Source organism: Leucopleurus acutus (assembly GCF_964270905.1).
Source record: "Leucopleurus acutus genome assembly, chromosome: 1".
Lineage (NCBI taxonomy): Eukaryota > Metazoa > Chordata > Mammalia > Artiodactyla > Delphinidae > Leucopleurus > Leucopleurus acutus.
In genome coordinates, this window is record NC_139142.1 from 121,602,676 (window position 1) to 121,628,159 (window position 25,484).

The 25,484-nt window shown below is 40.4% G+C and overlaps 1 protein-coding gene across 3 annotated transcripts in view; it reads left to right on the forward strand.

Annotated features, from left to right (window-relative positions):
* TMOD3 (tropomodulin 3) overlaps positions 1-8,380 on the forward strand; it is an 89,423-nt gene extending 81,043 nt beyond the window's left edge. For all 3 annotated transcript variants that reach the window (XM_082841311.1, XM_082841310.1, XM_082841312.1), the window contains 2 exons: positions 404-548; positions 5,394-8,380. In XM_082841311.1, the coding sequence (XP_082697437.1) occupies positions 404-548; positions 5,394-5,428 (180 nt within the window). In that variant the 3' untranslated portion in view covers positions 5,429-8,380. The remainder of the gene's footprint in view (positions 1-403; positions 549-5,393) is intronic.
* Positions 8,381-25,484: the final 17,104 nt, after the last annotated feature.

Consider the following 25,484-nt stretch of genomic DNA (forward strand, 5'->3'; position numbering starts at 1 on the left):
CACTGTTGTGGCCTCTCCCGTTGCGGAGCACAGGCTCCGGACGTGCAGGCTCAGCAGCCATGGCTCACGGGCCCAGCCGCTCCGTGGCATGTGGGATCCTCCCGGACCGGGGCACGAACCCGTGTCCCCTGCATCGTCAGGCAGACTCTCAACCACTGCACCACCAGGGAAGCCCCTATTGTCTGTCTTTTTGATTATAGTCATCCTAGTGGGTATGAAGTGGTTTCTCACTGTAATAATCCACATTTTTTTGATGTCTGTATGATCATACACTAAACTTAACATTTTTGTTTCTTTTATGTATGGTGTAAGACTTGGGAAAATTTTTAAGGAATCAGCATGTACCTGAAAAAGTATTTTGATCTAGCTCATTAATACTATTCTTTATTTTCAATTATTCCAGAGGCAGCAGTTGGGGACGGCTGTAGAATTGGAAATGGCCAAGATGCTTGAGGAAAATACCAATATCCTTAAATTTGGGTATCAGTTTACGCAGCAGGGACCCCGAACCAGGGCAGCTAATGCTATAACAAAAAATAATGACTTAGGTAAGACATATTCGGTGTGAAACTGAATTTCTGAATTGTATCATTAAGCTAATGTATTGGAGGGACTTTTTTTAAAATACATTTTTACACAGGAAGATTATTTGGCTTTTGTTTCTAAAATCCACACAGTCCTTTATAATACTCACTGAATTATAGTTCAGTTTAAATGAGGTTGTAGTGATTATAGGTTAGTGGGTGACAACCTATTTCACAGCTTTTAGTGAAATAGTTTTCTACAACAAACATTATAAAAAATGCTTCCCTAAAAAATATTTTGTTCTCAATTACAAGTCACCTCTTGGAGTTAGTAAAACAAAGATTTCAATGTTATAGGAAAGTTTTGCCCTTTTGATCAAAGGCCTAGATAGAAATTCAGTTTTATATGGTAAAATATAAAACAATTATAGTTTTTTTAAAAAAATTATTTATTATCCATTTGGTTGCTTCAGGTCTCAGTTGCAGCAGGAGGGCTCCTTAGCTGCGGCTTGCTGGCCTCTCAGCTCCCAGTTGCAGCACGAGGGCTCCTTGGTTGAGGCAAGCGGTCTCCTCAGTTGCGGCTTGTGGGTTCCCCAGCTGCAGCTCGGTGGTTCCTTGGTTGTGGCATGCGAACTTCTAGCTGCAGCATGCATGTGGGATCCACTTCCCGGACCAGTGATTGAACCCGGGCCCCCTGCATTGGGAGCATGGAGTCCCAAGCACTGCGCCACCAGGGAAGTCCCTAAAGTAGTTTTAACCTGAGTTTTAAGTTTGGTGTTTGTCATTGAAGTACTTTAAAAAATGCATTTAGACAAGAATTAAAATAGTACTTCTTAAAGCGAGTCACATTTCACCGTTATGCAGTTCTTCTAGGCTTTGGCCATATTTGAGTTTGCAGTGTTTTAAAGATTTCTGGAGCAGAACTACAGCCTCATTCCTTTAATCCAGATCACTGTGAAAAGTATTAGTTCAAACCCTTTCTGTCCTTTGATGACTGTAGTTTCCCATGGAAGATTTTAGCGTCTTGCTTTTTAAAAGAGAAATTTGGTGTGTTTTGGTGTATTGTTGATTTTAGATGTAGTTTGCAAGGTCATGCTAATATTTTAGTGTTGCTTCATTCGTTGGCTTCTATTTTTTTTCCTTCAGGAATTTAATTTTGCTTTTTAGAGCAGTGTTTCTCAAGTCTAACTGAACTTCATAAATAGAGAACCTTAAGAACGTATACATTGTTGGCTCTAAAAAGTTAGTTTTTTACTTACTAGGTTATACTTCATTGTAATAGCCTATTTTCAAAGACTTTAAGCTTTTGGAGGTCAGGGGCCATGTGTATCTGGTGAATTCACAACTTTCTTTAAAACCATGTGTGACAATAGTAGGTACTTAATATTTATTAAGTAAAAAAAAGTAGTAGAATTTGAATCCTGGTTAAAGTTGAAATTTCTGGTAACTAAGCAGCTATAAACTTAAGCCAGAAGTGTCTCCATTCTTCCTTTCCTCAGAAACCACCTTAGCTGTCCCAGGATCCCACCGACGTATTTGTAGCCCTAGCCATGTCTGTCAGCTGTGCCCCTCCCCGAGGAGGCAGTGCCGGCAAGCAGCAGAGTGAAAGTCTGCACGTGCACATCCCTGCATGTGAAAGGGACGCCAGCCTTTCAGGGCCTCAGCAGTTGTGCTCTTCTGTGAGCCTGTTATGGCAGGTGCTTTGCCCAGATCTTTCTAAGAAAAGAGGGCCTAATGTTAGAGCAAGGAAGATTTTGGCAGATGGAAGGTGAGGGGAGCAGATGAAAACAGTTCCCTCGCTGCTTTATGTCAACACTGAGCAGTCGAGGAGCTGCTGTGCATAGGCGTGTGTAATAGAGGATGAGGAGGCCGTGCAGAAGAAGGTGCAGTCTGACACGAAGCAGAGGTGAGAAACGGTACACAGCTGTGTGCTGGCAGGTCTCTAGACAAGCTGCCCGCCCTCCCCATGCTGTTCACTCTGATCCAAACCAGATCTTCAGACATGGGTCTTAGGCATGAAATGAGAATAAGGACATTCCTGGAGTGAGGAATTGCATGAATAAAAGCTCAGATTTGGGAGTAAGCAAGTTATTTATATGCTGAAGACAGCCTGCAGATTTTGAGAAGTGACTCTCATAACAGGATGCAGGATCCAGAATAAACTTTCAACAAGCACTTGCTATTTGAAGCTAACAGAATAAAAAAAAATTATTTCAGCGGATTAAGAGGGAATGCTGATAGGAGGCACTAAAATTACGTGGTAAGGAACTTAGCTTCCTTTGGACTTTATGTGGAGGCATTTGAGAGCCATTATAAGCCACTGAGTGCATGATTAAAATGATACTTCAAAAACACTATTCTAATTACTCTTCTGGATATAGAGAAGAAATGAGATTAGTTAGGACTTATTGGCAATGGACTAATCATGAAGTATCGAGAACTTATATTAGTGGAGTGGATTTTGGAAAGAAATTGCCAAAGAATTGTTAATGGGGCCGAATTTATTAGTCTTTCATCCACAGGATGAACTGAAGAACTGCTGAGGTAACAAGTGGGCACAAAGTGAGGAAGAGGGGTCAGAAGTGCTCTTTGCCCCCCTCCCTCTGCTGTGCTGTGTCACAGCAACAGCAGCCGGGCCTCCATCCACCCTCAGCTGGATTTGTTTCTTAGCCCTGCACTTTGATCTCTGCCTGTGGATCAAGGTGGCAAGCCTAAAAACCGTCTTCTTACTTGCATTCTAGTATGCAGTAACTGGACAGAGATATTGGAGCACAAGACTTGAAACTTGTACAGCATCTCTGGGGCATATAGTTTTTCTTCACCTTGCAAATGGGGCTACATCAGAGCTTTAGTGTTCTGATTTTGATACTGTCTTTCCCTCTCTCATTGTTTTCTTAGTCTCAACTTTTCATTGAAATAATCCTACCTACTCGCCATCTCTTCAGCTAAGGAGTATCACGGCTATAACAGCAAAGAGGTTATATGGTGTACGTGCAGTATTCGATTGAACTTTGTCTCACGTTACTACCTTAACACTAGCTGACTACATAATTAATTTTCTATACTTGTTTTGTTTGTTCCATCTGTCCTATTGATCTTGTTTATAATGTGCATTTTTTTAATAACATGCTTTTTAACATCTGAAATGGTCTGCCAATAACATCCAAACACTACTGCAATTCAAAATTTTCTTGGAAATGTTCTACCCTAAAGAACTATGTGCTTTGCCTTTCAGATATATCCATGTTCTTCAGAGATCCATATACATGAATTAAGTTTGCATTTGAGGACTCAGTTCTCCATTTGATTTCTTCCCCTAATATTTCAGTAAATACATGAAACTTGTTCATTAACATGGACTGAAATTAGAGTTGGGGTGCGCCTAGTTAAATAAGTATAAAAATGTTCATGGGGAACTGATACTTCAGTCCTCCTGGTTTTTATTTTCTGGACAAGCTTTTATGTGCATCACTTGACTGTCCAGTCTCATCTCTTGAAGGCCAGTGAACAGAAGCCAGCAGTCAGAACAGCATGAGAGCAGAATTCGTAGCCTGGCCAGGAGGCCAGTGCACCTGTTAGCTTTTCATTCCTCTGTTAAAACGGCCAATTCAGGCTGAACAAAGGCAGGTGTCTTCCTACTTGCTTCCACAGAAGAGAGTATAGAAATTAATAGACCAACAATGTAACTTAAACAGAGGAACTTACTGGTTAGAGTATCAAAACCAATTATGTATACATGCAAATCCTCTAGCTTTATAAAAGCTAAATTGACTTTCCTCATCCCGAAAAGATGGCTGACCTCAGGACCATCCCGTGACCCCACTGTGGTGGGTCATGAGGCTGAGTACCCCTCACTGAATGTTTTCTATATTAACACTACACTAAGCAGACTTTACTCGCACAGCCGTGAGGTACAGGTATCATTATCCCCTGTTACAGAGGATGAGTTGGGGCTCAGAGAGGTTACCTTACTTGCCAAAGAGCAAACCACAAAAAGCAACAGATTCCCACTCTTGCTGACTCCAGAACCTGTGTTCGTTTTCTTCTCTAAATAGGAGTTGCCACAATGCTGAGGAGCCCTGACCTGGTGGCTCTCAGCAAATATTCTCTGGTAGCTGACAGGTGAGAGTGAAGGTAGCAAGACCCTGACACTGAAGACTTTGCCCTGCTGCTAGTGAGCACAGCCAAGCGGCTCAGGGTCACCAGCCCGGGAAGAAGCTGGGGGTCCTCAGATGTGCACCCAACCACTGTGGCTTCCCAAGTTTTTGGTAGTGAGATGTGACATCACCACATTACCAGGGTCTAAGATCTTCATTACTTTGCATTTGTTGTTTTCTCAGAGCCCTGAAGTGGCTCATTTTGCAGGAGATAAGAGAAGGAAAATTTGGAGAGCAGTAGCAGCAAGTCACTTTACCTTTGAAACTGATAATACTATTTTTGGTATGTTCTTGCACAAACTGAGGAATTAATCAGAAGAGCATGCAAATAGTTACGTTTAATACTTTCTAATCCCAGCTGCCTGAATGTCATTTCAAAATTTAATACAGTAAGTTATTAGTCATTTTTTAATGGAGGTATAAATTTTAATACACAAATGAGACAGGCACAGTGGCTTGTAGGTGACTGCTGACCATTCTGTTGTAGATTTCTAATGTTACTGCAGTGTAAGCACAGCTGAGCTTAGCCCCTCAGTTCTTAACAGGTAAGTAACCATGGTGAAGGATGTGAGTTTTTTATTTTAATGGCCGTCTGAACTGCAAATGGACAATCCATTTTTGTACAACTCTAACTGGATCACACAGAAACTTGTCACAAGCAAATTAACATTGTACAAACTAACAGGGATTTCCAACATTCTTTTTCTCATAGTTCGCAAGAGACGAGTTGAAGGAGACCACCAGTAAGTCTGCCAACATGTAATCTTTGGAAGACTTTGAAAGTTTGCCAAGGGCCCGTGTTGTGATATCAGATGTAAAATTTTCCTCGGGAGAAGGGAAAAGACTGGAAATTCTTTTTTTTTTTAACTACATGTATCTTTTATCTAGTTTAAGTTGTTACCAGTTTCAGATTGTAAATCACTAGTAGGTGATAGTTTGTATTCTAAAGCATTATTTCTACTTTCTGCTAAAATCAGTTTTAATTTAGCTTAATTAAATGGTTTATGATGAGTCTTGGGTTAAAAAAAATACAATTATAAAAAAGTTTAGGAAGTCATTTATGTAGAGTAATATGAACATTCTAAGGACCAATCTTTTTTTAAGTCAGAAAGGGACATTGCTGATGTCAGAATTGTTGTTGCACCTCTTAGGTACAAGGAACTTCAAAGCTTTCCTTATTCCACGGCAAGGAGACTTTTCCAAGTTTCAGAACACATGAACTTGGCAAGAGTATGGTTTCTGCTTCTATCAAGAAAGCAAAATGCCAGCATTTTAAAACAGATGACTCAAAACCTGGTCATGTGTTTTGGAGTCAAAGCAGATCTCTAGGAGAGAGGAAGCAGTCTCCTGTGCATTCCATGGCACTGCACCTGTCCAAGGTGTCTCAGCAACACCTACAGTTTTTTTCAACAAAGTCATCAGCTTAGCCAGGTTACACACTTTGTTTAAAAGTAGTTAGGTCTAAGTTCGTTACCGTTTTTCATTGCAATAATGTGGGCATTATTAAATTTTTGTGAAAGCTCATAGTAAAAAAAAAAAGCATCTGAGTAGGAAAGCTATTTTTTTCTTCCCTGTAAAAGGCATATAGCCAGCTCTCAGTTATTTAGGGTAAAAGCAAAAAGAAAGCTGTTTTTAAACACATGAAATCAAAGTTAATAAATGGTGGAGATTAAGTCTGAGGAGCATGCAAAACGGTCCTTTAAATTGATGGTTACTGATGGTAAATTAGAAACTGGCCTGGGTATAAATTAAGAGCTGCACAGGATAGTGAGACGTTCCTACATGCAACACAGAATTGTCTGAATGGTATATAATCACCACTCACTACAGATTTTCCCAACCAATAAGGAAAATGGCTGTTAGATAAATCTGTTTCCTTTCATCTTGTACTTTTTGGTCTACATTGTATAAAAGCAATTTCTCATAACACAAGCTGTCTTCCTATCCTTCAAAGTATTAAGGTGAACAGTTAAACGGTAGTCCTGTGGTGGGAAGACTACTCCAGATCCAATAGTATGATCGATAATTTGGGCCTGCATTCATGTCCTATTTCAGGGCAGCTCCGGAGCAGGAGATGGCAGAGGCGTTACAGCTGCAGACGACAGGGGCAAAGGAGTCTGAGCAGTCCTGGCCTTGACAATTCAGGCCTGGGTGTATCCCTTACAGGGAGATTTTTCTAAAGGAGGAATCTCCTTCCAGAATAGGGGAGAGGTCTATTGTTAATTTTTTTAAACTTCTTGAAATTGAATTATAAAATGTCTGCTCCTTTGTCTTGGGTTGGACAGTTTATCTAATGAGCTAGGCAACTCCTTGCATGCTACAGTAATAAGCCTTCTTAACAGGCAAAAGCTTTCCTCATGAGGACTGAGTGTGTGTTTTTTTGGAATCAGTATCCATTGTTTGAAAGGGGCCAAAGACTGGCTTTGCACTGTACTGCTATTCCCTTTCAGTTATAGGGTGCTGGAGGTTTTTCCAAGTTAGCAAGTCAAGCTCACTCTCGCTCGCTCTCTCCCTCTCTCCTTTCATAAATGACTTTGGAAATGCACTTGGTTTTAGAGACTGCACAGTTCCAGCAGGGTGGGGAGTCAGCATGGAGCAGCTGTGCAGAGCTACCAGTACACTTTTAGCAAGGCTTCCTTGCTTGCCCTGCCCTGTAAGTCAGTCAGTAAATTGCTAAGTATGTTACCCTTTCCTCCCCAAAGCTTTTTTTTAAATATAGGTAGGTGGGCCCCACCTAAAATTGTGTGTTATACTTGGGGTAATATCTTTTCCACTTATTATTTATCAAAGTATGAAGAAGTTGAGTGATTTCCTTGTACCATTCCAGTTCTGAGCTACAATAGTTCATTATATAATTGAAGAAAAGATTTCTTAATAAATAAGGGTGAACATTGATCTGATTAAATGCAGAAAATCTTTCAAGAATTGTAATGACAAGGGAGAAAACTGATGTTTACTTTGATCTTTAAAAATCTGGCACCTCTTACCCTTTTAGTAACTTTCAGTATTTCTGTATTTATCTAAAATTTTTTATAACAGATTGGAGTTGTGAAATACTCTTGATTTTTAAACCAAAGATTTTCTAAGACTTTAAGTTTTTATAGTGTAACCAATGTAAACTTATCTGGTTACCTAAGCAAAGACTATTCTTTGCATTTTTAAATTGCTGTTTTTTAAAAAGCTTTTAATTTCCCATTTTATAAAATTTTATATTCATATTGGAAGTTCTAATTTTTCCAGTTTGCATGAAATTCTATGTATTAAAAAATCAGTATTAATAATATTGATATTATTAAAATGGATTTTGGTGCTGTACACTTGGAGCTAAAGCCTAGTAGAAGTCTAATTCATAGGTGAAATACATTTTCTAACGGTGCGGTGCCTGTCGTTTAAAAGACCAAATAAACATTTTGTGTTTAAGAAATTAGCAGATTGTTAGAGATCTTAAGGAGAATTACATCTTGATAGTTAAATTGCAGATTCTCGTATTTGAATGAAATAATCCATATACTTGCTTTGTACAGTAGGTGTCCTCTGGAAAAGTTACATGTATAGAGCTTTGTATATTGTTTTTCCGTTGACAGCATCTGATATTTTTTCATTTAAAAAGGGGAGTCCATGGTATACTGAAAATTATAAAAGAAAACATGTTTTGATAAAATGTTAGTCATGTTCTATTGTACATTATATTTAACCCTTGCTACCATTAAAATAAGATTAAATAATTCATGAGGTTTCATAAAATCTTTAAATTTTCGCTCTGTGGTCCCAGGACTGCCTCACTCTTTCCTTATAAAATCAGGAATCACTGTTACCTCCCAGCAGATACAAGGATCACTGTTTTTCTAGAATCCATAGCAATTTCCGTTCTCTGTAAGTTCAGTACTGTCCAGTTTTGCTCCTTCATTTCAAATGCCACTTCACTTAAAAAATTTTTTTTCTATTTTTATTGAGATAATTGACATATAACATTGTATTAGTTTAAGGTGTACAACATAATGATTTGATATATGCACATACTGCAAAATGATTACCACAATAAGTTTAGTTAAACATCACCTCACGTAGTTTTAAAAAATGTTTTTCCTTGTGATGAGAACTTTTAAGATCTATTCTCTTAGCAACTTTCAAATATGTAATACAGTATTATTAACTGTCATAACTATGCTGTACATTAGTCGTAGGACATTCTCTTATAACTGGAAGTTTGTACCACTTGACCACCTTCACACATTTCACGCACTCCCCATGCCCCACCTCTGGCAACCACACTCTGCTTGCTGTATCTATGAATTTAGTTTTTTTAGATTCTGATACGTGAGATGATACAATATTTGTCTTTCTCTCTGACTTATTTAGCATAATGCCCTCAAGACCACTCCATTTTCGAACAGTATTAACTAAAGACATGGCACCCACAAGAACCAAGCAAATTGGATGTGTCAGAGCACCTCCTATCAAGGGCCGTGAGTTCTTCAGTCTAAACATCTATAGAACCATCTTTTCCATCAGCTCCCACTGAACATTAATGTTTCTGGCTGTTTCTCACCATACGACAGTTAATGTTTCTAGCTACTTCTCAAAGGAACTCTTCACAAATTTTTAAATTGAGAAAATTATATTTACAATAAGCAAAGATTTTTATATTTTTATGTCATTTTTTCTTTTTTTTGCAGTACGCGGGCCCCTCACTGTTGTGGCCTCTCCTGTTGCGGAGCACAGGCTCCGGACGCACAGGCTCAGCGGCCACGGCTCACGGGCCTAGCCGCTCTGCGGCACGTGGGATCTTCCCGGACCGGGGCACGAACCCGTGTTCCCTGCATTGGCAGGCGGACTCCCAACCACTGCGCCACCAGGGAAGCCCCTTATGTCATTTTAATGTCATTCTTTCTTATGTCATATTGATTTTTCTGCATTATAATTTAGTTCCGTAAGTCCCTATAAAAACTGAAAAAACTGGAAATTTTTTTATAATAAAACATTTATAACAGTTTGTTAATGCTGAACTCTAACCTGCAGTCTGATCATTCAGAGGAACCAATCTTGTCAACCATTACCAAGTATTTTAGACAGCCTTCATTGACATATAAAGACTTTTACTTAGGACATCTGCTCTAGTGGCTAGATAAGAATAGATTGTAACACTGTGAAACACCACCAGCCATGTCTTGTTAGCATTGTTCAAGTTCGTACACTTTTAAGATAAACTCCCATGGAGTCTACATATGTGAGGCTTAACTCCCTTTTCTACAGGCTATCAATATGTTTTAAGTGCTGCAAAGCGATTAATAGGCCTAAAATTTTTCTGTCAGATATTGTAGTCCACTCAGAGAGTAAGGTTTAAGAACAGATTCTGGGTGCTTCTTGGTGGCTGTGTATAGCAATTTTTAGGAGTTTAAATTTCACCTTAACTCACAAAAGAAAAAAAGTCTTTGATTCAGTTTAAACTTTTTAGATCTGTCTGCTTAAGAATTATAAAACAAAAATCGTGAAAAAAAAATTGCATGCATACATGTGCATTTACACACACACATAGCATAAAAACCTTTGTAATTTTGAATAAATGCCCACATTTTTTTCAGTCTTTTGGATGAATTATATTTGGTTTTAGTTATGTTTAAAAGCTTGAAAATTACCTTTATAACAGTGCATCATTCTTTGTCACATGAAATTGGGCATTTAAATACATTTTTTAACTCTAAAATACGAAAATGCTATAAATGCTTTACTTTTTCAATTTTTATAAATATAAAAACTGAATTTTATAATACTGATACTTAAATATTACAAAATATTAATATTATTGGCTCTTATTAGCACAGTGAAAGTTCTTTTGAAAAATATGGACTATAGGCATTTAGAATTTACCACTTCATATTGGAATAAATAATTTCACTAAAGTTTATCAAATATACTGTAGACTTGGACTTTTTGGAAAATCCATTTAGTGCCTATGTTCTAAAGTTCATTCCTTACACACCTCTTAAGAACAAGTTTATTAATTTCCCTGAGTTATTCTTTCCTACCCTATTAAGTTAAACCATATAAAACTGTCAATACGTGACCATTTATACCCATAAAAATAGTAAGTTCATACGGTTCAATCTCATACCATCAGTACTCCGTCTGGTCTGTCCATAAAATCAAATTAAAAAAAAAAAAAAAGGGCTTCCCTGGTGGCGCAGTGGATGAGAGTCCGCCTGCCGATGCAGGGGACACGGGTTCGTGTTCCAGTCTGGGAAGATCCCACATGCCGCAGAGCGGCTGGGCCCGTGAGCCATGGCCGCTAAGCCTGTGCGTCTGCAACAGGAGAGGCCACAACAGTGGGAGGCCCGCGTACGGCAAAAAAAAAAAAAAAAAATCAAATTGAGTTTTTTTTTTTAAAATTGACAAATATGAAGAAACAGGGACCTATGATACAGTGCGTTCTGGGCCTGATGGGAGCCAATCCAGCTATTAAACTAGAGATTAGTTTTGCAGTAAAAGACATCTCTCATCAGTCACCTATATCCACCAGCCAAAAGAAAATCAGCGCAACGTGTAATGGGTTTGAGGAAACTTTTAGGGATAAACATCAAATAATTGAATTTTGAAACTTAAGGAATAACGAAATTCCCCTTGAATCTTTAGTGTTGGCTGGCCTTCCAAGCAAGGATGGCTGTCGGGCTTATGTTCACATATGGGAAGTCTTGATGCCTGCTGGAGGCTCGGGTGCTTGGGTTGTCAGGTAACTCTAGCTCCTGTGAGTCTGAGTGGACGTGGTGCCAGGAGCTGTGGCTGTGGGATATAATGCCCTCATGCTCAGCCCAGTGGCACCCTGCTCCAAGCACCAAACAATGGGAGGATCCAAAATCCCCAAACATCTTTTGGCCTTCAAATATTAAGCTTTCCACCATGTCTACAAGGGTTGAGGGCCTCTAGGCTCGGCCCAACTGCCCTGTTGCTGAAGTAGCAGAGCCTCAAGGCCAGCCCTTATAAAGAACAGCTGACCTAATCTACAGATTTAATGTGATCCCTATCAAATTACCCATGACATTTTTCACAGAACTAGAACAAATAATCCTGAAATTTATATGAAACCATAAAAGACCCATAATTGCCAAAGCAGTCCTGAGGGAAAAGAACAAAGCAGAAGGCATAACCCTCCCAGGCTTCAGACAATACTACAAAGCTACAGTAATCAAAACAGTGTGGTACTGGCACAAAAACAGACATACATATCAGTGGAACAGAACAGAGAGCCCAGGAAAAAACCTACACACCTATGGTCAATTAGTCTTTGACAAAATAGGCAAGAATATAAAATGGGAAAAAGATGGTCTCTTCAACAAGTGGTTCTGGGAAAGTTGGACAGCTGCATGTAAATCAATGAAGTTAAAACACACCCTCACACCATGCACAAAAATAAACTCAAAATGGCTTAAAGACTTAAACATAAGATATGACACCATAAAACTCCTAGAAGAGAACACAGGCAAAACATTCTCTGACAAAAATCATACCAATGTTTTCTTAGATCAGTCTCCCAGGGCAACAGAAATTAAAAACAAAAATAGACAAATGGGACCTAGTCAAACTTAAAGCTTTTGCACAGAAAAGGAAACCATAAACAAAACAAAAAAGCCTACGGGCTGGGAGAAAATGTTTGCAAATGATGTGACCAACAAGGGCTTAATTTCCAAAATATACAAACAGCTCATACAACTCAACAACAACAACAAAAAAACACAACCCAATCGAAAAGTGGGCAGAAGACCTAAATAGACATTTCTCCAAAGAAGACATACAGATGGCCAATAGGCACATGAAAAGATGCTCAAGATCACTAATTATTAGAGAAATGCAGGTCAAAACTACAGTAAGGTACCGCATCACACCAGTCAGAATGGCCATCATTAAAAAGTCTACAAAGAGCAAAGGCTGGAAAGGGTGTGGAGAAAAGGGAACCCTCCTACACTGTTGGTGGGAATGTAAACTGGTGCAGCCACTATGGAAAACAGTATGGAGTTTCCTCAAAAAACTAAAAATAGAGTTGATGTATGATCCAGCAATCTCACTCCTGGGCATATACCCAGATGAAACTAATTCGAAAAGATACATGCACCCCTATGTTCATAGCAGCACTATTCACAATAGCCAAGACATGGAAAAACCTAAATGAATGAATGGATAAAGAAGATATACAATGGAATATTAGCCATCAGGAAGAATGAAATAATGCCATTTGCAGCTCAACAGACTTGAGGTTGCCAAGGGGTTTGGAGGGATAGGAAAGGGAAGGAATGGGAGTTTGGGATTAGCAGAGGCAAACTATTACATATAGGATGGATAAAAAACAAGATCCTACTGTATAGCACAGGGAATTATATTCAATATCCTGTGACAAACCATAACGGAAAAAAATGTGAAAAAGTATATATACACATATGTGTAAGTGAGTCACTTTGCTGTACAGAAGAAATTAACACAACATTGTATATCAACTTTACTTCAATAAAATTAAAAAAAAAGAAGAATAGCTGACTTTATGATTGAACTGTGCTAGTACTTCTCAGCATTCTGGATGAGTCTCTAAATGGCCTTTCTGGAGCGGGTGCTAATTATGTCTGTGTTTACTGCACAACTATGAAATTATACTTTAAAAATATAAAAGGGAGGGAAATATAATATATATCCAGGTTTTCTGCGTGGTAAGATGATGGGCCATTTCCTTTCCTTTGACCATTTCTATTTAACAAAAGACTTCTAAAAAAACGTATCTAATTAGTATTCAACTCTCAGAGGTAGAGGAATATAAACATTAAATCATGAAGAATTTACATGGTCAAGTCCAAATCCCATCAAGTTGAGCAAACTGACTTCAGAGAAGTTGAATAACTTCCCCAAGATAATATCATTGGCTTGTTCATTCAATAAATACTTTTTATGCATCTATTATGTTCCAGCTACTGCACCAGTCACAAAGCTAGAAGTCAAATCTAGTGTTTTGTTTCCCACTGCTCTTTTTTCTCTAAACCTTTTGGTGACCATTTCTCTCAGATATTTTGGGTGTCTTTCTCCATAAGGTCACTAATGTATCTGTTCAGCAGTGTGACTGCTGTGCAAGTAAGTTCCCGACTCTTGTCTCAAAAATGTTTTTGTTTTTGTTTTTAACTTAAGAAAAAGCTTTGGACAGAGGTCTTAAGTTCTAACTCAGCTTCCATGTCTGTAAAATGAGAATAACAGCAGCTGCCCTTTGAGTTGTTCTGAGGATTAGAACTGGTAAGGCCCATGCAGCACTTGGCAAAGCACCGAGTCTCCAGCGAGCCCTCCCGTGCTGTACCTGCTCGGACAAGGAAACCCAAGACCCAGAGCAAACAGTTACCAAAATAAACTTCTCATTTGGGAAGAATGTATTTTCTAAAGTCACAGACTTGCTTCTGAACATTTTTTAACCACAACTAGGATTATGCAAAAGCAACTCAATTCCCCCCTTCAATCAAAACAAGTCATTTCATCATTGTTTTAAAACAAACAGTTGAAAACCATACTTACAGCAAGCACACGTTTCATACTTCAGTCATCCTCTTCTTCTTCGCTGCCTGCTTTCCTCTTTCTGGAGGGTTCACCTCCTGAACAGATATGAGAGAGAAGGTGTAAAATTTAATACTGAACGTTTCTGGAAATTTTGTCTTAAGTAGTTCTGAGCTGATGGGGGAGCTAGCCCTTCATGTTAGAACCCTACCCACCAGCGGCGACCTTGTCCACAAACACTGTCTCTACAGGTCAGACAAGGGGAGCCCGGGCTTCCCTGGGCAGCAGTCAGGGCTCAGGGACACCTCACTCTATCCTGACGGGGATTCTGCTCATTATTACTTGAAATACATACCTCTGCTTCCTCAGTACTTCACTTTCTCTATCTAAAATTCAGTATTTTAAAGCCTGTCAATTTTTTTAAAAGGACTGCTTGTGTTTTATGTGCTTTTTCAGTATGCTTTCCAAGTTTTAAATATATTTTTTTCACATGAAAAATTAGTGCTTCCATTACACAGTAAGGCCGATTTCTATTACTGAGATGTTTCCTCTGATCTGTAACTCCAAACCCATAGCAGAGCATGTTAAGTGTTCAGAAAACACTGGATGAATGAATATGGCACAATGGCAACAACATAGTGATTTGCTTGTGTAATTAAGACTTACATTTTCTTTGCACTTGTGCTCTTATAGGTGGAAAAGGAAATAATTAAAGGAAAATAATTTTAACAACATGGAAACGAACTAACCCTCCACTATTATCATACCCATGATGAAGGCGAGAGGGCCCTTGCTCTACCGTACTCAGCTACTTCTAATTCTCTGGTCGAGCCCTGGTGTCTCAGCCATGTGTCTTTTCTCACAGGTCTCTCCATCCTCTGGCATGTCCACCCTAACGCTCTTCCTTCAGCAACCAGCAAGACGGCACCTGCTCTGGGCAGTCTCCCACCGCGCACAGGTGTCAGGCCCTCCTCTGGGCCACGTCTAGGCTTATTACTGCATTCATCTCACTGAGTTACAGGGAGGTGTGTAGACATCTGTCTGTGCTCTAGGGCTGTGAGCTCCTCTTCATTCCAGGAGTTGACTTGTGGCTACAGGGCAAACCCCTTCAGACTGAATAAATTTGGTTTTACCCCATCACTGGTGAGCTTCTTTGCTCTCAGCGACCTTTGAGCCTTATCTTCATCTGGTCCCTCATCACTCTCTGAAGAATAGATTCTGGCCCTCTCCTCTGAAAGCAAAGGGACTTTAGATATGGGATTGACCTTCAAAGATGAAGACCCATTTATTCCTGAATTTTTCTACTCTTGAATATTGCTACTTCCCACCATATATTTCCCTTGAGGAGCCAACAATTTTTTAAAGTTTTCATAAAGAAGTATGTACAGCTTTCAAACATGCTTAAATGACTTAGATTGGAGAGGTTTTTCCTTCGGAGAGATTGTCTGATCATTTTTAAATACCCGAGGGGCTTCGTGCACACATTTTTTAAAAAATTTATTTTATTTATTTCTTATTTTTGGCTGCATTGGGTCTTCGCAGCTGCACACAGGCTTTCTCTAGTTGTGGTGAGCAAGGGCTACTCTTCGGTGTGGTGCACAGGCTTCTCATTGCGGTGGCTTCTCTTGTTGTGGAGCATGGGCTCTAGGCACACGGGCTTCACTAGTTGTGACATGCGGGCTCAGTAGTTGTGGCACGCGGGCTCAGTAGTTGTGGTTCCCAAGCTCTAAAGCGCAGGCTCAGTAGTTGTGGCACACGAGCTTAGTTGCTCCGCAGCGTGTGGGATCTTCCCAGACCAGGGCTCAAACCTGTGTCCCCTGCATTGGCAGGCAGATTCTTAACCACTGCGCCACCAGGGAAGCCCCACATATTTTAAAACTACAAAGTTTAAACACTGGGTCCCTATACAAGCAGGAGAACTGTCTGTTACACATTTTCCTCCATAAGGACAAAATTATTTAATTGATTTTCTTATTATGGGGGTGCCTTATTTTCCCAGCTAAGCTTTTGTGTGGCAAAGTGGTCCTAGGGAAAACAAAATAAAAGGCCTTGGTACTGTTGTCCTAAGTGAATAACAGCAAGACAGTAAGAGCCCACCAGAGCACAATCGCTCCCACGGCCCTGAGATGGTGAAGCGTGACCTCCTCTCCCTACTCACCTCGGCCATGGTTCTTGCTGGCTTCTCCCTCCTCACCACTGCTGGGGCCCTGGTAGGGGGCACTCGGCTGCCGCTGGTTCTGCTTTTCCCACAGATGGATGGTCTCCTGGTGAGTAGATGCCCTCAAACGTTCTTCTTCTTTCTGTAAAGAAGCAAATAAATTACTGAACTTTAAAACAAACAATGAACTCACTTAGTGCCCCCTTGAAACTACTTTACTGTAAAGAACACGTAAATGCCTCGCCCAGGATAACACCAGTTCCTATGTCCTCAGGGTACAGTTCTCTCCACTTTACACCTCTGTTACCACACATGGTCATCATCTTGTTCGTTCGAAGGCGTGAAGAAAACACAGGGTGAAGAGGCAAAGGCTCCCTCCCTCACACCAACCGCCCCATCAGAACTGGCACCGGCACAGCCTTGGGAGATGCAGCGTCCCCTGTGCTGCCAGGCAGAGCCCAGAGTGTGGCGACCAGCCTGAGGAACCTCGTTCATGTCCAGTGGACGCCTGAGGGAGGCGGGTTCTCTTCACCCTGAGACAGACACCTGACTTGCCCAGGCTCCACCGAACTACCATGGTGCCCACATATTCCAGTCTGGGGCCCTCAACCCAGAGAGCTCCCCACAGCTCCTGATGGCAGGATGGGGAGGTTCTGGTGGGGAGGGTCCCTGAGCCCCAAAGCAGAGCCTTCATTCCCTTCCATCTGCCTGGCTTCTACACACTGGGGTTCACTAGGCAGAGCCAGTGTCAACTGAGTCAGAATGTCCTCATGACCTTCCCACATCACTTCCTATCCGGTTAACACAGTTTAATGATGTACATCAAGGGTTATATTTTTATATAAAGATTTTTTTTAATTAATTAATTTATTTTTGACTACATTGGGTCCTTGTTGCTGCACGTGGGCTTTCTCTAGTTGCAGCGAGCAGGGGCTGCTCCTCGTTGCGGTGTACAGGCTTCTCATTGCGGTGGCTTCTCTTCTTGCACAGCATGGGCTCTAGGTGCGTGGGCTTCAGTAGTTGTGGCTCGTGGGCTCTAGAGCGCAGGCTCAGTAGTTGTGGCCCACGGGCTTAGTTGCTCTGCGGTATGTGGGATCTCCCCGGACCAGGGGTCGAACCCATGTCCGCTGCACTGGCAGGCGGATTCTTAACCACTGTGCCACCAGGTAAGCCCGGGTTATATTTTTAAATTACTAGTTTCCCTCTGAAATCTCATAGATTGGAGAGAGAACACCCGAGGGTCCGGATTGCTGTATCTCACCATCAGCCATTGACTATGACAATTACTGTGGTTAACCACATGCTTAGAAGGTTAAGCAGGCTCCCTGACAACCACAAGAAACAAAACAGCTGTGACAATAAGAAATGATGAATTAACATTCTGGAAAGCACAGTTCTTAATACCCCAAACAATCCCAGGATAAACCTCAGCCAACATACCTGAACCATCTCTGTGCGCTGGCATTCAGGGTCACGACCAGCCATCGGTAAGATTCTAATCTTCTGTGTCCTCGAGCATCTGTTAGCAAGTAGCAGGGTCATCTTTCTAAGTGTGGCACAGTCTGTAGCGTGAGGTCTGCAGGAAACAGAAGAAAACGTCTCACTGTTTACAAAGAATATTTGGAGGCAATCATACCAACAGCAAACACAGTTGCGGACAATGACACACCAGCCCCTGCGGCAGCCCTTTCCTCTGGCACATGCGCACACCAAGAGCATGCTCGCGATCGGCAGGCTTCCCAGGTAAACGTCCCTGAAGGGAAGGGACATGCTGACCAGCAGAGCAGCACAGACAGTCCAGGCCTCTTACCAGGTGCGTCAATCAATGTGAGTTAATAACCGGTCTTCTGGTTTGTACGGCGGGCTCACGTTGGTTTCCATAGCGTGAACTGGCTCCCTGAGGGACAGCAACTTGTTGCAAAGGTGAAAAATAGCATGGGAACCAAACCATGGGCCTTGGTGAGCTGCACCTCAAAATCAGGTCAATCAGGACTGAGGCAGGCTTTGTGCACAGCCAACCTCTCTGCCCTGTTGCTCTTTAACTGCCAAGTAGCCGTGGGTCACTATGAATAGTTACCTGAAGGTGAGTTTGGACTTAAAGATGGCTTGTCCCTGCAGACCAGTGTCTTCCCTAATGAATAGCTGGTTGTGATTGCCCTGCATCGGGGCCTTGTCAACATCAAACACCTCATTGCCTAAATGCAGGGACAGGCTGGAAATAAGAAATAGTTCAGTTATTAGCGTGGATATTTAACAAATCCTACAGCTTCCATTCTACCCTGTTAGCTGTTCTTAAAATGCTGTGGAACTGCAGCATCCTGTCCCCATAATGAATTCATAAGAAAAACAAAGAAAAGATACTGGAAACAACTAACCTAACCTTTCAAAGTAAAAGGTGGTAAAATCCATCTTCCTTTCAACTTCAAATATAATTGTTTTTATCATTTTCCCACTCTCTACCATTTCATTAGTAAAATAGAAACCATTTTTTCAAACATACCAATTTATAATGTCCAATTATCACAAATGGGCACTAAGATTAGGCTTTCATCTCAATAAGGTAGATACTGTGAATTTGATCACATCTTGGGTCTATGACTAGAGTATCCAAGTGCTGCACTGTGATCTTAACCTTATTTATTTCTCCCAGGTTTCCCAGGTAATGCCAGAGGCCTAGATCTTGTTGATTCTTTAATGAAAGATGATCCTAAAATACGGTCCTACGCAGAAAACTTCATTCATCCCAGGCCTCCCTCTGGGCATTTCCATACTCTTCAGGCATTTATGCTCACCTTCCATCGGACCACTTGACTATCCGAGCATTGCTTTCTTTAATTTCATTTCCTTCTTTGTCCTGGCGTATCCTCCATCGTATAGTATTTTCTATCTGTTTCAAAACACAAAGGCATTAGAAAACCAGTGTTACTAACTGCGTGCTCTTTTTTCCTCAAGTGACCTATAATCATGTGCCAAGAGTTCATAGATGGTAAGAGAATAAGCTCACCACAAAATAGCTGATTAGGCAACATGGAAACCTTCCTGCTACAGATACCTAGAGATATTGGTTGAACTCAACAGACATTTTGTTTTAATCTTCTCTGAGCTCCAGTTCATGGCAGTGGAAGCAAAAACTTCGGGGCCATATGAGGTAGGCGGTTACAACTGAGATCTCTGTCTATTGCAGCCCAACTTGAAGGCTATGAACCCAGAGAAAGAAGGACTAAAAAAGGACCCATTCGCCTAGTAAGATAGAGAAGCTCTGAGTATTAATTTTAAAAAGAATATACAATTAAGTAATAAACAACAGATTAAAACCTGAGACTTTTGCTTTACCCTACCCTTATGGTGGGGAACTCCAAATTACAAAAGTAGCATAAAAATGGATCCTGCCACGGCTACCACTGCGGCCTCTGGCAGAAGCTCATTCAAAACCCGGTTAAAGGCAACGCCATCCCTGTGAGAGCAATGGTAGGGTTTTGCCATCCAGGCCTTCTTGAGGGGGACCACCTAATGACAAGGCCTATTTTCTGTGCATAACCTGAATTTCCATAAAGAGTCTGAGATACTCTTATTGTGGGAAGCTGCTTGGATCTATCCACAATAAAATGTGGAGGCAGTTCGGTATACCTAGCTACATTATTATTTATCCTGAAGGAAATAGCTAACAATTTTCAAGAATTTTTATCTTTACTTCTGTCGAAAAATTACAGCCGAAAAGAAAGGTTAAAAAAGTGACAATTCTACAAGGATTTTTTAAAAAGGATATATACCTTCTCCTCTAAAAATATTCTGAAAAGATATTTAATTCCTTGTTCTAAGCAGTTATTTGTTGATTGTTTATGACAATAAACATAAAGATCATTTTATAAGCTGGTCTCAAATTGTTACCCCTGTGTTTTACTTTATAAAAGGAAAAACTCAAAAAAAAAAACAAAAAACAAAACACAGGAATAAAGTGTGAAATGGTACCTTTAATTTTAACCTGGTTCTATCTTCTTCATCAAGCACTTCCTCATCTTCAAATTCATCTTCATAATACTGAGGATCAAAAGGCCTAAAAGTTGTTTTTTAATGTAGTATTAGCCATCTTTAGTACTGAATATAATTAATGTATAAAATAATCTTTACAACATGCACTAATATGTTAAAAAAATCACAGTAGACAAATAACTTCATGTAAAACTTCAAAAAGTATGCAAATTACTGTACTTCCTTGAAATTTGATTTTAAAACATATTACCTGAAATAAAATCCAAATGTGACTAATAGTTCAAAGTTTTTAAATTATATTTTTGTTCGGTGACGTATGTCCTCTAAAGTATAGGTGACACATGATCTATCTCTTCATAATTTTTAAGAAAAGTGTCATGTTTAATTGCATAAGAGCTTGCAATAGTGCACCATCGTGAATAATACCCATCAACACTATTTTGTTGTCTAAAATTGTGGTCGTTTCTAGATTCACAAAGGTTTTTGCATTGAACATTTGTGATTTCTCTAGAAAACTTTCCTACTCTCATTTTCCAATTTTTCAGCTTTATGATAGTGAAAAATACCTTCATCAGCTATGTCTGCTCATTTATAAGAAAGTGCCAAAAAAAAAAAAAAAAAAGAAAGTGCCAAAGTGCTAGAAGAATTATTAGCATTAAAACTTTCTCACACCAGTAATTCATCATTTTCTACCACAGCACATTCTAAGTTTATTTTTTCAGAGTTTCTCACATGAGAAATCTCCCACCTCTGTGATTAGCCAACTCATTATAAATAAGAAAAACATTTACATTCCACATGTTTTTACTCAATATCTTGGGGAAAAAAAAAAACCTTTAATCAGTCCTCTTACTTGGGTTCTATGCTGAGAAATTTGGGTAGTTTAACAAAGTACAATTCATTTCCTAAATCATAGTTGATGCTGGGAATTTCTACTTCTATTTTGGTTTCAGAAATTGGCTCTTCCTCCTGCTGGTCCTGAGGCACTCCACGTCCATCCTAAGAGAGAATCAGAATGTGAGAGGCTGAGTTGACATTAGAAATGCTCTAGCTCTCCTTCTGCACTAGGCAGATGCAGGTGTGACCAGAAGTAAACTTGGACACCCCTTCAGAGATAAAGCAGTTGGCAACCCCTCCAGGCCTCTCCTTAAAATTTCATCCTCTCCCCACCCCCCCAAAAAAACCACCATGCAAAACAAGACCTGTTAGCCTGCATTACCAGAAAAAATGTTGACATATCTAGCTTGCATAAGATATTTAGCAACAGATGTGTGAAATTATGCATCCCCTCAATGCTAAGTAAGTATTAAAATCAGAGAAGAATGTCAAATAGTACACTCTTCTTGGCACATGTGTAAATAAGAAAAACTTTTAAATCAAAGGATTTCAAATTATGCATCCTCACAGTCTAGCCCCTAAAGTTTGGCATCAAATTCATTCTGAGCAATTCCTTCTATTCCCTTTAATATCCAGAAATTCCCAACATAGCTAAGAAAGTCACCCATTCGTCAGATGTTTCAGACTGCTATTCATTATCCATGTCCCCTCCCTACATGACCCATCAGCCTCTGAAACTTTTTTCTTAACTTTGAACAATGGGCCCAGTTGAGATTTGTTATTGTACTTACAGTAACAGGCTGTCCTGAAATGGGTGGTTGATTGTCCCTGTCACTCTCTGAAGAAATGTCATCTATGTCTCCAAACAGATCCATGGTCCCACTATAATCTTCAATGTTGGGGGAAAAATGCACAGTATTAATTTCTCTCACTGAAGTTCTTCACACAGTTCTTAGCCCATCACTTCAACATATTCCCAAGATTCATAAACCAAACCTCCACTAAACCATGATCAGACTGGCTCCCTGAGCCTGGCCCTCAGAAGCCTCACAAGAGTGTCTACAGGGAAGGGAAACAGCAAAGTTAGCTGGTGGAAGGCCAAGCTGCTGTGATAGCCAGCTTTCAAGGTGGATCCCAGGGATCCCTGCCTCTGGTATTCTTGCCCTTGTGTGATCCTCTCCCACAGGTATCACGGTTGGTCTATGTGATCAACAGAATACAGCCTCACTTCCAAGGCTCTGCATGACATTGTGGCTTTTATGCCTTGCTCTTTCTCCCTTGGGTCACTTGCTCTGGAGGAAGCCAGCTGCTGTGATGTGAAGACACTCAACCTGCTGTGGAGAGGCTCATGCAGTGACAAACTGAGGTCTCCTGCCAAGAGCCATGGGAGTGAACCATCTTGGAAACAGATCCTTCAGCCCCAGGCAGGCCTTTAAATAACACAGTCTCAACCAACATCTTGATTGCAGCCTTGTGGGAGACCCTGAGCCAGTGCTAAACCACTCCTGACCCTTAGAAACGGTGAGATAGATTAAATGTTTGGTGTTTTAAGCTGGCGCTCTCAATGAATGTAGTTAGGGAAGGTGGGGGATGGTATGCAAGTCACACAAAATATGTCTACTCTGACACTCCTATCTCCCTGTCTTTGAATTCCCTCTGCACAAAGCCAGGGAAGCTTTAGTATCTCAACTTCATTAAATGAAGGCCACCACTGAGTTTTTTTGGTGAACCAATCAAGTATAGAGCCATGTCCAGCTATATGTCCTAACACAACAAATCCAGAATATATCCATATAAGTGCACCCGTATCAGTAAATTTGGCCCAAGGTAGTTAGTGTTTGTCCTTCATCTCACATTCTTAGAATCCACATCCACACACATTCCCCAGGCTTTTGCTCATATTTAATAGCAAAATCTTGCAATTCTTTTGGCGTGTAAGTTATTTCTTCTTCAGTCAGAGTTTGTGCTTTCTTTGCCAGAGTATGATGAGATCCTAGTGATGGGTCTGCTGGTAAAAAGTAGGTCAGACAGCACTCAGCTGGGTGATTCTTGAGGGGAATGCAGACTGCCCCAAGTGATGTTACTACAGCATTTTCAAGCAAGAAGACTAGTTTCACAACCTACTGAATGGGAGAAAATGTTTGCAAATGATAGGACCGATAAGGGGTTAATATCCAAAATATATAAACAGCTCATACAACTATCAAAAAATCAAACAACTTGATTAAAAAATGGGCAGAAGACATGAATAGACATTTTTCCAAAGAAGACATACACATGGCCGACAGGCACACGAAAAGATGCTCAACATCACTAATCATTCATGGAAATGCAAATCAAAACCACAGTGAGCTATCACCTCACACCTGTCAGAACAGCTACCATCAAAAAGTCTACAAGGGCTTCCCTGGTGGCGCAGTGGTCGACAGTCCGCCTGCCAATGCAGGGGACACGGGTTTGTGCCCCGGCCTGGGAAGATCCCACATGCCGCGGAGTGGCTAGGCCCGTGAGCCATGGCCGCTGAGCCTGCGCGTCCGGAGCCTGTGCTCTGCAATGGGAGAGGCCACAACAGTGAGAGGCCCGCGTACCGCAAAAAAAAAAAAAAAAAAAAAAAAAAAAGTCTACAAATAGCAAATGTTGGGGAGAATATGGAGAAAAGGGAACCCTTGTATGCTGTTGGTGGGAATGTAAATTGGTGCAGCCACTATGGAAAATAGTATGGAGGTTCCTCAAAAAACTAAAAATAGAACTACCATATGATCCAGTAATTTCATTCCTGGATATATATCTGAAACAAAAACCCTAATTCAAAGAGATATGTGCATGCCAATGTTCACAGCAGCAATATCTACAATAGCCAAGATATGGAAGCAACCTGTCCATCGTCAGATGAACAGATAAAGAAGATGTGGTATGTATACAATGAAATACTACTCAGCCATAAAAAAGAAAGAAATTCTGCCATTTGCAACAACATGGATGGACCTACACGGTATTATGCTTAGTGAAATAAGTCAGAGAAAGACAAATACTGTATGTTATCACTTATATGTGGAATCTGAAAAATAAAACAAACCAGTGAATATAGCAAAACAAACAGACTCACAGATGTAGAGAACAAACTAGTGGTTACCAGTGGGGAGAGGGAAGGGGGAAGGGACAAAATAGAGGAAGGAGATTAAGAGGTACAAAGTACTATGTATAAAATAAATAAGCTACAAGGATATACTGTACAGTACAGGGACTATAGCCAATATTTTATAACTTTAAACAGAATATAATTTATAAAAATATTTGAATTACTATTTTGTATACCTGAAATATAATATTGTAAATCAACTATATGTCAATTTAAAAAAACCTGTTACCTCAGATATAGGAAGACAGACTGCTTCTCACAGGCAAGGCAGGCTCAGAGGGACTAGAAAATTTGTTTTTCAGCTTTATCTGAGTCTAAACAGAAATCCCCATTCCTAGTTTCTTTCTCAGTCAATACCCTTTCACATGAGAGACTTGAAGAGGCTGTGAATTCAGTTGATGTTGTAGTTCTGCAACCACACAATTACATGCGTTTGATTTTCAGCTACCTCAGCCCTCTGACTACAAGATATGAGATTCCTTTAGGGCTGTCACAAGTGCTCCCTGGTTCTCTGACCATGACTTGAGCAGAATGTTTGAAGACCTAAGCTTCTGTGAAGTCATAAAGAGAAAGACAAATACCACATCCCTTATATGTGGACTCTAAAATACAACACAAAGAAACCTATCTACAAGACAGAAACAGACTCACAGACATAGAGGACAGACTTGTGGTTGCCAAGGGGGAGGAGGTGTGGGGGGAGAAGGAATGGGAGTTTGGGATTAGTGGATGCAAACTATTATATAGAGAACAGATAAACGACAAGGCCCTCCTGTATAGCATAGGGAACAATATTCAGTATCCTGTGACAAACCCTAATGGAAAAGAATATGAAAAAGAACACATATGTATAACTGAATCACTTTGCTGTACAGCAGAAATTAACACAACATTGTAAATCAACTCTACTTCAATAAAGTTTAAAAACAAACCAAAACTAACCTAAGCTTGTCGACTTTCTGTAAGTGCTCCAGGGCACTCAGAAGCATCCAACCCACACCACAGTCCTTAGTCATCAGGACCGCCTAACAAGTGTAGCAGCCGCTTGAGCCCTCAATCACAGGGGATAATCTGGTTCATCATGATGCCAAGGCACCACCAGCATCCTGTTTCCCACTGGTGAGGAGCTCAGACCCAAACCAATCTACACATCTCATCTTTGAGGA